At 39.4% G+C, this 12,268-nt stretch overlaps 1 protein-coding gene across 2 annotated transcripts; it reads left to right on the top strand.

The window, feature by feature from the left end:
• Nucleotides 1–1,799: 1,799 nt before the first annotated feature.
• LOC148879330 (transcription factor BHLH42-like) lies at nucleotides 1,800–7,204 on the top strand. Of its 2 annotated transcripts, none has more exons than XM_088960843.1 (9): nucleotides 1,800–1,988; nucleotides 2,143–2,276; nucleotides 2,407–2,661; nucleotides 3,671–3,767; nucleotides 3,955–3,969; nucleotides 4,065–4,121; nucleotides 4,313–4,919; nucleotides 5,565–6,463; nucleotides 6,910–7,204. In XM_088960843.1, the coding sequence occupies exons 2-9, from the start codon at nucleotides 2,173–2,175 to the stop codon at nucleotides 6,988–6,990; spliced, it is 2,115 nt and encodes a 704-aa protein (XP_088816969.1). In that variant the 5' UTR covers nucleotides 1,800–1,988; nucleotides 2,143–2,172; the 3' UTR covers nucleotides 6,991–7,204. The 2 variants fall into 2 exon arrangements, with proteins under 2 accessions (XP_088816969.1, XP_088816970.1); XM_088960844.1 differs by having other exon boundaries at nucleotides 1,851–1,988; nucleotides 2,134–2,276.
• Nucleotides 7,205–12,268: the final 5,064 nt, after the last annotated feature.

Here is a 12,268-nt window from a genome sequence, read left to right as displayed (position 1 = left end):
TTAAATAATAAATAATATATATACACATTTATATATATAATACATATTTATTAATTTATAATATATAAAATATATATAATATACAAAAATATATATAAAATATATAAAAATATATGTATACCAGTCGGTTTAATTAATTGCCGGTTTTCTGTATTGATTAACTGAAACCAAATCTGTACCTTCGGTTTTCTAAAAACACCGAATCGACCAATTCAATTAACCAACTTTTCGATTCAATTTCAATCAGTTTTTTCGGTCTATTCAGTTTTTCGATTTTTTCTCACCCCTAACCAATGACATGGATTTGTCTCGAAGTCGGGATCAAGGACTGGGAGTATGGTCCCCGCCCCATTGTCATTCATTTTTAGCCATCCGATTAATCACATTTGCAAGTTGTATTTAATTTGTCCAACCATTAGATCAAAGATAAGATAAAATGAAATTTATCTTTCTATTTCTTGTTTCCTCAATTTCTCTTTTTAAGAGTTGTTTTAGTATTTCGAAAGAAAAAAAAAAAAAAAGAGTTGTTTTAGTAAAATCTTTTTTTATTTTTTCTGTTGGGTGCCCCCATCTCAAATACTGAGTCATCGGCAAAATATCACAATAATGAAGGCTAATTATTGCAATGATTAGATGATCACAATCTCATAGAACAAGCCAATAAGACCGTGTCGTGCTCATCACTCATTGGCTTTTGTTGTATGAAGTATGAACTCCCTGAGAGGGAGAGGCCCTTATCATGCAGAAAGGAGGAGGAAAGGAAAGGTTTGAACTCAAATTCTTGGAAAGATGGAGTACGTATGGTAGGGCACCCACTAACAATTTGATGAAAAGAGACAACTGGCCCATGGCAGGGCACCCTGGACTCTCCACATTCTGAATTACCCTTGCAAGAAGTAATTCCAATTCCCTGATAACTCATAAAGCCTCCTACTGGATTTCCATCAACCAACCGGGCCCATCTTATTAAAACTCTCTGATCAATGCAAGCTTTCCTTCCATGTAATCTAAGCACCTAATTTACTTTCATTGCATGTATGCTCCATTCATAGTAAAATAAGCTCATAACATCTCTACATTTATATATATATATATATATATATATATATATATATATATATATATATATATATATATATATATATAAAATTGCATATATAATACCTGCATAATATAAGTTTTAGATAATAATGTAAATAATATTTAACTTTAAATTAAAAAATAAATAAACAAGTAATTGATCGTCTCCAATCCATCTTTTTACAACACCAAAATAGAAGTGTAGACAAACTATTGTTATTTTGTTATATGTTTCTTGCGGTACTACGGCTACTGTCTGCTAGTAACTAGGTATAGGAAATGAAGAAGCTGAGGGAATACTCTACGGTACGTCCTTGATTGGATGAAGGCTGAAGAGCGGATTTCGTGAGGTTGAAAAGCGTGCAAGGTAATTCAGGATCCCAATGGGCAGGCAGTGTGGAACTGGAAGGCGGAAGCTAGCTACGAATTGGCGTCTTACATGTCAGCTTTCAGTAATTTCTATTTTATTTTTTATTTTAATTTTAGTCTTGGCCTGGCCATAGTGTTGACCTTACAGCCAACTTACAGTCACAGCCACCACCTAACAAGCTATCAGCCCTCCCAAACGGGCCCTAAATAGCTAAAACTCTCACTTCTTTTTCTTTATTTTCCTTCCTCTTCCAACCAAAAAGCGACCAACGAACCACGTGACATAAGACGGGTAAGAACCGTCCGGTAGAACGGCCAGTCAAAACCCACAAAAACCCTAACTACTCTCTCTCTCTCTCTCTCTCTCTCTTAATCTGCCGTGGGAAGTCCAAGTCCCAACTCCCAACACTAACAACCATGCAATCATCCATGGACCTCGGATTTATCAGAACCCTCAAAGTTCTCTAACTTTTCACCTCCCTGCGACTCTGCAATTCTCTGTCTTTCCTTTTGCTCCCTCCCTACATCATCTCACCTAGGTAACTCATGATGGATCTGATTCTATTCTCTTCTTCTCTGTAGAGAGAGAAAGTCTTCCAGTAGTTCAAAATCTTCTTACATAGCCTGAAACTAGAAAGCTCCCTTTTTTTCTTCAGTTTTTTTAATTCTTCTCTTTTCTTGAAGCACTCGCAGAGACAAATTGAGGAGGAGGAGGAGGATTAAATGACTATCCCAGGGAGTAATCGTCTGCAGCAGATGCTGCAGTCAGCAGTGCAATCCGTTCAATGGACTTACAGTCTCTTCTGGAAAATCTGCCCACAACAAGGGTAACTCAATTACTGAATAGAATGAGGAAAAAAAACTCAATTATACATGTATTTTAAGGAACCTTTGGTTTGCCTTGCTTCGTTATCGGACTTGTATATGAGTTTTACGTTGTAACAATCTGCTGTTCAGGATCTTAGTTTGGGGAGATGGGTATTACAATGGGCCGATAAAGACGAGGAAAACGGTGCAACCAATGGAGGTGAGCGCCGAGGAGGCATCACTTCAAAGGAGTCAACAGCTTAGGGAACTCTACGAGTCATTGTCAGCCGGAGAAACCAATCAGCCGGCTCGCCGGCCTTGTGCTGCATTGTCGCCGGAGGACTTGACAGAGACTGAGTGGTTCTACCTTATGTGCGTTTCCTTCTCTTTCTCACCCGGGGTAGGGTAAGTTTGACCAACTTTACCTTTTTATCTCCAGACCAGAAATTAATTATATGGTTTTGTTATTATTTGGTTCTCTCCCTCTCTCCCATACAGAGACAGAAAGGCTTTATAGGTGTCTGAATTCTGTTTCTGTCTTATGATACAGTCAGACAATACCAACCAGTCATCTCTCTCTCTCTCTCTGAATTTTAAGAAATTTCCTTGGGCTATGTTTGAAAAGTCAAATCAAGCATTTCCGATTCTGAGATTCCACTGTACACAATACATGTCTACATGTATATTGTACATACAATGGATCTATCCAGATTTGGGAGAGAATCCTTTGTCAGTATATATTACTTTAAAAAGAAGAACCATTTGAGGATCAATTCTTCAAAATTTTAACAAGAGTTGCACATCGGTTGATAGTTTCCATTACTGGTTGAAGTTGATGGTAGCGCTCACAGGGAAGGTGAGCAATTTGATGGGTTTCATTCTTTCTGCTAGAGCTTATATCATATTGTTCAATGTTACTGTAAGAACTGAATGAAGACCCGCCCCTTGAACTTGTTAGTTTTCAAGTAGGGAAGTATTTATGAGGGAATAGATTCTTGAGACTGTCAAAGGTTTAAGGAGAATTGAATTGGTGTCACTCTATAGCACTTCGCTCACTAAATTCCACTGAAATGGAAGCTTCTCCATCTACTCATGTTGATACCTTCCTAATATGGTCCGTTCTAACGATATTAATTCCTATTAGTGACTACATTACTCTCTCTCTCTCTCTCTCTCTCTCTCTCTGAGAAAAGGGAGCCTATTCAGTTACTGCAGGTAGTATAGTCCAAACTCCTAAAAAATTTTAGCTGTTGAATCTCATACCGAGTTGGGAATTATTAAATGTTACAATCTTAGACAACAGTTTTCTATATATGAAGTTATAAATGCACGCATACATATATTTAATAATATCCCTATGTTTATATGGAATCTCATGTGGAATAACATCGATCTAACAGAGTTTGGGTTGTAGGTTACCAGGAAAGGCATTTGCACGACGGCATCATGTGTGGCTCACCGGTGCCAACGAGGTCGATAGCAAAACGTTTTCTAGGGCTATTCTTGCCAAGGTAACATCCATTTTCTGTATTATATATAATTGACAACAGTTGAACATGGTCTGAGAAAATCTCCAAGAACTATCAATTTTCTCTTATAATTTTCTTAATTTCCAGTTTTCCAGTTAGCTAATTATCTTCCTTTTGGTTTTTTCTTTTTTCCTATATCTTGAATGCGATTTCCATGGCATTGCACCAGAGCGCTCGGGTTCAGGTGATTTTGAATACTTCCAATTCAAGAGAATGATTACGTAGTGTTTCGAGCTATTTTTCAGTTTGAATATTAAAACGTGTCCTTCAATGTTACAGACTGTTCTATGCATTCCTCTCATGGACGGAGTTGTCGAACTGGGTTTTACTGAAAAGGTGAGATAATTGATTTATCAATTCTACAGTGTTGATTAACGATCGTTAAGCATAAATTAATACCTTCTGAAGTCTGATTAAATAAGCACCTATATATAATAAGTGAAAAATGTTGAATCAGTCACTTGAAAATTTCTGATATTAGTGGGTCTATCAGACGAATAACAATCGGTATCTAACTGTCAATGCAGGTACAAGAGGACCTTGGACTGATCCAACAGGTCAAAAGCTTCTTCGTTGAACACAACCACAACCCAAAACCAGCTCTCTCCGAGCACTCGACCTCTAACCCAGCTAACTCCTCAGAGCGATCTCGGTTCAACTCTCCTTCCCTTCCTGTCATGTATTCGACCGTAGACCCACCTGTGAAAATGAATCAAGATAACGAGGAAGAAGAAGAAGAAGAAGAAGAAGAAGAAGAAGACGATGAGGACGACGACGAAGTTGAGTCAGACTCCGAAGCCCAAACGGGACCTACCAGTCACCGGAATGCTGCGCAAGAGCCTCTACGCATATGCGAACCGACCAGTCAGGGTGCAACAACAGCTGAAGCGGCAGCTGAGCCCAGCGAACTTATGCAACTAGAGATGTCGGAGGACATTCGTATTGGCTCGCCAGATGATGGGTCTAACAACTTGGAGTCGGACCTACACATGCTTGGGGTGGGCCACTCTGGAATGCAAACTGTGCAATCCGATCATCAACGCCAAGCGGATTCCTACCGGTCCGAGTCGGCTCGTAGGTGGCCACCACAGTCGCAGGGCCAGTTTAGCAACGGTCTTCAACCACCATCCTTGGGTACGTTAGTTGTAGACTAGTAGTTGGCGAATGGCGAGTTCCCCAGCGGAGTGCGCCAGTTGTTGATTTCTTTGTTTATTGGAAACCATGGAAGTATGGGTTCAACTAACCATAAAAGTATGGGTTCAACTACTATGATATCCGAAAAACAACCCATACTCGTCATTGATTTTTTTATTTAGTGGGCCCCCATTTACACTAGAGATATCCCCTGGGCTAGTCCTTCCGAATTAACCCAGCCCGTTCTCAATGGCGACCGTTCTACCTGCAGGCTGCAGCAGTGGCATTAACTATAAGAACTATCATATTGTCTTCTAGCGGCTTTTGCCGCATCATTGTGATCCACGTGTACGGTTGTCGTTTTCTACCCTATCGTAACTTGATCTATTGATGAAGACAAGACCCTGATGCGGTGGTTTATATGGGTGGCCACTGGCCACTGGCCACTGCAGGGTACTTTAGGAATCAAGAGTTTAAAACCACGTGTGGTAAAAGTCAAAACCCTTGTAAAACGTGTCCGACCCAATCGGATTGCTTGTAATTTTATGAGTAGGCATAACTAACCCTAAATTTATTCTTTAATGACATTTAAGTCCGAATCTCACGTCTCCCTCTCTCTGTTTTGTTGGTTTTTTTCTTGAGCAGCCCCTCAGATGGAAGAGTTGGAACAAGAAGACAGTCACTACTCCCAAACGGTCTCCACAATTCTCCAGCGGAATTCCAGCCGGTGGCCGGAAATTTCGTCGGCCATCCACGCTGGATGCTCGGCACAATCCGCCTTTTCGAAGTGGAACAGCCGGAACGATCATCTCCTCCTCCATCTCCCTCTAGAAGGCACGTCGCAGTGGCTCCTCAAGTACATTCTCTTCACCGTGCCCTTCCTGCATAACAAGTATCGCGACGAGAACTCGCCAAAATCCAGAGATGGCGACACCGGGGCACGGTTCCGTAAGGGCACACCACAGGACGAGCTGAGCGCGAACCATGTCTTAGCAGAACGGCGGCGACGCGAGAAGCTAAATGAACGGTTCATAATATTGAGATCGCTGGTCCCGTTCGTCACCAAGATGGATAAGGCGTCCATCCTGGGTGACACCATTGAGTACGTCAAACAGCTAAGGAGAAGAATTCAGGATCTCGAGACACGAAATCGGCAGATGGAGGAGAATGAGCGACGGTCCAGAGGTGGTGGGGAATCCCAGAAGACTAGCAGCTCGAAAGAGCAGCGGAGTGGGCCTGGGAACAGCGGGATCACTGTACAGGAGCGGACACGGGGACTTGCCGCCGGTTCGGATAGGAGGAAGCTGAGAATAGTAGAAGGAACGGGCGGTGCGAAGGCTAAGGTGGTGGACGCGCTATCGATTGTAGGGAACACAGTTCAGGTATCGATCATAGAGAGCGATGCACTGCTGGAGTTGCAGTGCCCTTACAGGGAAGGACTTCTACTGGATATAATGCAGATGCTCCGGGAGCTCCGGTTTGAGATCACCGCCGTTCAGTCTTCATCTACCGACGGCATTTTCAACGCGGAGCTACGGGCTAAGGTACGAATTACTCCGTTCCATAGTGGGCCACCCCCACCCCAACCCGACTCATCCAATCAAAGTATGAAACCTTTCATTTGAGGGTCTAGGTTTGGGTTGGGTTGGGCTAGAGACTAGAGACTAGAGTGGGGTAGAAAAACATCATTATATCCAATTAATACGAGGCTAAGGCCCATCTGAATCTGGCATCCGTAGTGAAAGGACAACACACAACTGTATACTATTTGTGGGGATGCTTCTTTTAAAGCCAGTGCTTTATTCATCCCCATCCAATTTCAAGTTTTCAGCTTTTGGGGTTGGAATTTGGATGTGGATTGATTATAGGACGACCACCGATCATGACCGTAGATTGATTGGCTGGACCCTACCCAATCAATGGTACGTAAAATATTTATTAACATTTTTTATTTTCTCTTCTAATTTGCTTTCCTCTCTTCTTTTTTTAGGTGAAGGAGAATGTTAATGGAAAGAAACCAAGTATTGTGGAGGTGAAAAGAGCAATACACCAAATCATAAATCAATACTGACCTTGTGTTTGCAGAAGTAGGATTATGTAACTAAGATAAGAGAATGAACCGTGGCTTTCCGCTGACTAACTACTGATTATCTCTGTGGTACTGCAACAATGTAGTTGTCAGATCCATAATGTCAAAGAGTAGTTGAAACTTGAAATGCCAAAATGTGTGCATGTATTATGTAATATGAAAGCAAAAGCAATTATATTGGTTTTTTTTTTGACCATTTGTGAACCAGGCTCCATTCTGCCAACTTCTGATGATAGTGTCGGAACTGGATTACTGGAGAGACATCTCATCTCGTACATGAGTTAAAATCAGCTCCCCACAAGACCACCCCCAAAACGTTTCACACCAAATCTCCGCCTCCTATTCAAAATATTTGGAAGAATGAATTTATTATAAAGTTCAGGCAATCCCCTGTCCCCCGTTACCTTTCTAATTGACGAAGAGCCCCTTTGTCTGAACTTTGCAGCGTGAACTACGCTACACAGCTAAGGACCGGTTTTTCTACTGTAGTACCAGTATATGATTCGTCAATTGCTAATAAAAGAGCCAGAAAGCATTTATTAAATACATTGAGAAACTTCAGAGGAGCTTCTTCTAAAAGCTTCAACTTTTTAAGTATAAAAAAATATGGCGTTTATACCTAAGCTAAGCTAGCCTGGAAAGTGCTTAATGGACCACTACATTGCCTCTTGATTTGAACTTTTCATACAAGCATTGCCATACAAAATAGTTGTGGATGTGCACATTGTTTAACCAGTGTTTTGTCAACCCAAACGGGGAATAGATCCGGAATAATATGTTTGATGGTTCAACCTTGTATAGAGGTGCAATTTGGGCGGGCCCATAATTTTACAAGGGCCAGGCTTGGATTTTCAGTCATTGGTCTGGGTCTAGGCCCAAAGTTTCAGGCTTTTTTTTTATTAAGTTAGGCCCAGGCCTAGCCTTTAGATAGTCCAAGTTCAATTTGAGCTTTTCCCAACCTGAACTCAACCCTATTATATACATTCAAACATACATATATATAGATTTACATATACACACATATATGCATACATATTTATACAAATACTTACTTTCATGCATAGCTAAGGCCAGGCCCAAACCCAATCTGAATGCATCAAATTTCAAAACAGGTTCGGCCCAGATTGGAAAGATTAGACTTGACCTTGGGCTTGAATCAGGACCAGGAGGTGTTAAAGCCTTAAGGGATATACTTAATCATCTTAAAAATATGTAAAAAAAAATATAATGATATTATTAATAAGAGGGTGCTCTTCACTCTCTAATTTGTATTTCTTCAATTTTATTTCTTTTGATATTAAGGCTGTGTTTGGTTGCAATGCAAATAAATTTATATTTATGCAAAACTATGACAGTGCAAATGATTTGAATGTAAATTTTGACCTATTTTTGTTTCAAACTTTAGTTTATTTTGTTTGATAATACAAATGAAGTAAATTAAGACATAAAGCAAAATAAAGTAAAATCCAAAACAAAATTAAACGAGAGTTTGTATTTTTTTCATTTGCATTCTCATGCATTTGTACTAGTACAAATAAAATTTCACTGCAACCAAACACAACCTAAGACTCAATTTGGGAAGAGCACAAATACAAATATGAATAGTACAAATACATACAAAAATAATATGAAATACAAGGTTTTGCACTCTACATATTTGTATTTGTACGATTTCCAAACTAAGCCTAAGATTTAATTTGGGAAGTGTGAATACAAGATTTAGAAATACTATATATTTTATGTATACTATATATATTATAAATTAATAAATATTAATTATATATTTATAATATATAATGTATTATTTATTATTTAAAATATAATATTTTATTTACACTTCTAGTTTTTCATTATTTGTAAACATAAAAAAAAAAAAAAAAAACTGGCAAACCGAACCTATAGTTAAATGAACCAGTCAATCAGTTAATCGATGGGCTTCGGTTTGGTTTTGATTACCGGTTTTCCAAAAACTGGTAATACTGGTTCGGTTTCAAAAATAGGCCCATGGTTCAATTAACCAAACCGTGAGCACCCCTAGACCATATGCTCAAACATCTAAGGAGCACTCTATATGAAGAAAATCCTAATTCAAAGGTGAACTGCAATGGATCTACTCCTCATAGAGTGCTCCTCATACCAACCTCATAAGATGTCTCAATCGTATATGGGGAACATTTACTGAATTTGTGTATTATTATTAAGACAAACTTCTTAAAGTACCCCTATGGTTTAGGAAATTGACTAACTCTATCCATATTGTTTGCATATTGTCTTAAAGTGTACCCATAAGTTTTTTGACAATTGTGTAAAAGCTCCATTGACCTTATCTTTCCATCACACTCTATTCACATGTGACATCATGTGATTGATATATTTTTAAATATTCTTAAAATACCCTTTTATGGTTACGGTGTCAAAATGTAAATAAGAAGGAAAACCTACTTCTAAGTCCACTCCATTTCCTCTCCGCCTCTATAAGAGCTCTACATTCAAAGCAGTTGAAGTCAAAAATATGCATTAGAGGTTGCTGGTTCCCTTTCAATATCTCACTGTAATTTTCATTATTCTTCCTTGAATCAAGTTCTTCACTTTCAAGAGAGTCATCAATGATGATCACCTCTTGTAGGCAATGAGAAGCAAAAGCAGCATTCTGATGTTGAAGTTGTGGAGCAAAAACAACTCTCTAAACATTATAAGAAAAAGAAGAACTGAGCTTATTAGTTGACCTCTTTTGTTGACCTTGTATGTTGCCATTACCATCTGACTTGGGTTGTTGCAAGGAAGGACAAACAAAACTTAATTCCTGCACGCATACTATGGCAAATGCCTCATGCTGCTTGGTGTGCCTTGACAGTATAGTGATTTTCTGAAGCCATTTGAAAGAGTAACATCAAAACATTGTGGTGAAGGTTTGGAACCCTGTATCCCGGGGCAATTTTCTCTATTGTAATGGGCTTACAGTTCAAGGGCTTCATGCACGGTGTACTATTCTTCTTTAATTTAATTTAACATTTCAAGAGCTTAAATTAAATGTGTCTAACTATTCTTCTTCCATGGAACTTGAAGTTCATTAGGTAGAAGCAGCGATTTGAGATTAGCATAATCAAAAGATTACATAAAGGGTCCAAAGTTGAATCAACCTCACAAGAACTCTCATTGAGAGGTTTTAGTATCTTCGAAACATTATGATCGTAACTGCGATCCACTTCTTCATCTTTCTGAAATTTTTCATCAATGGGGTTTTATTTCAAAAATTTGAGAAATAGTGGAGGGTAAATTCAATATTTTGTTTTTTTTTTTTTTCTTATTAGTGTTTAAAGACGATGCCAATTGTTAGAAAACTTGGGGATATTTTAAGACAATATATTAACAATAAGGAAAAACTCCTGATTAGAACCCTGTATTTTGGGCCTAATGCCACTTTGGCCCCCGAACTTTAAAATGCGACAATTTAATACTCGAACTTTCAAAATGTGCCAATCTAATACTTGACGTTAGCCATTCGTTAAGTGGCATGTGAAAATGTTCAAATGCCCTTCAAGTGTCATCTAATTTTCTTTATCAACCATCCCCTAAAATTAGAACAAATGTCAATTTTTTCATCCTTTAAAATTTTCCTCTAAGAGATAATTCCTATCTTATACCGCTCCCCCTCTCTCTCCGTCATTTCTGATATTAGGGCTTCTGCGTTTAATCTCTGGAGATTCAATTTAACCACCCATTTTGGAATTCCTGGTTGCTCTCTATTTCCTGCTTTACTCGGGAAAATGTTCCAGATTTTCAAGGAGTTTTAGTTGGGTTGAATTTTGTCTGAAATGGATGGGATGTATTTACGGGCATTGGCAACGGTATGCAAGTAGATAACAAGGTGTTGCAAAAGAGCTTTGTTCAAAGTTCAGAACATCCTAGATCATAACATGATACGAATCCCTCCTACGGTCCATTGAACCGGCTGTCCACCGCCTCCACCAACTGTTCCCACGTCATAGAAGGTTGATAGTCCTTTGCCCAGCAAAACCATTCCATCGCCCGACCCTCAAAGCCCATACTGGCAACTGTAAGTTGCTGTTCCACCGGCACTTCCTGTAGTTCGAAGTATCGGTGGATCAACAGCAACCCACCATCAACATTGGTACCGTCAAACTTTGGCAATTCCACCTTCAACCTCCGGAGCAACTGGGTAGGAGCCCCGCTCCCTTGAATAGAGTCTTCCGTCCTATGTGGTGGCCGCTGTGAGTTCCGCCCTTCAGATACTGGTCGTGCATCGAGTCTATTCAGAATCTCGTTCAAAGTTTTCTGAAGAGATTCATGGCTCCTCTCCGTGCTACTAACCCTCCACTCTAAATCCTCCATCGCTGCTTCGTCAGGATTGGTTGGCTCTGATACCAAAATGGTATCGACCTCTGCTTTATTCATGCTTTCCTATGAGCTTTATAGGCAATCCTTAAGGTTACAAGCATATGGGTTACTACCATGTCATATCATAGATACAAATCATTGGAAGCTGGCCAATGATTGGCCATAATAATAATTACTGTCAAAAAGGAAAAGGTAAAGAGTTCAGTGAAAAGATTTATGCAACCTGTGTGAGCCCTCTACTAGATCATGAGCTAATGGGCTGGGCCTCTCCTATACGGGCCTTCGTCTAAAGGAGGGATCCGTATCATAACAGGTTGCTCATCAACGAGATAAACCAGAACCATGAATCGAACATCCCAGACTAGTGGTTCTGATCTGGGAGCTTAACAACATCAGCAGGGTGGTTGGGTGAGACATTGAAATCGGACGGGAAGCCAGGACACAAAAGAATTAGGCTCGGTAAGGAGCTGGAATCTTGGGCATGTCACATGTCTATGCTTCGCAAACTTTCTGTACTAATTCTTTTACACCACGGGAATGAAGGAATTTTCAATATCAACCCAGTAGATCGAATTATGTAACTTGTGTATCTGTATTGGGGAATTACTCGACATAGTTCTCATTAGAAATAAAAAAACAAGAATGATCTGGAACAATTCCAACCATCCAATGAGTGGGTCTGTCAGAAAAAGTCACCCTCGGTGGTGTTTGTGACACGAGATCTTGGGCTTTGTTTCATCTTTTTGAGGAAGAGGATGATGAATAGTATGTTTTATTTCTAAGGGTAATTTTAACATTTTCAATAGTCTTAAGTGGCACATGAGGTCACATGATATATATAACTGACGGTCCATTAACGACAAATACTAGACTGACACATTTTGAAAGTTCAGATACTGAT

Source organism: Nelumbo lutea, chromosome 1, assembly GCF_056320005.1.
Source record: "Nelumbo lutea isolate HS-2025 chromosome 1, American lotus-T2T, whole genome shotgun sequence".
In the NCBI taxonomy this organism is placed as follows: domain Eukaryota; kingdom Viridiplantae; phylum Streptophyta; class Magnoliopsida; order Proteales; family Nelumbonaceae; genus Nelumbo; species Nelumbo lutea.
The sequence above is the reverse complement of the archived record's forward strand: the minus strand, read 5'-3'. Positions and strand labels throughout refer to the sequence as shown.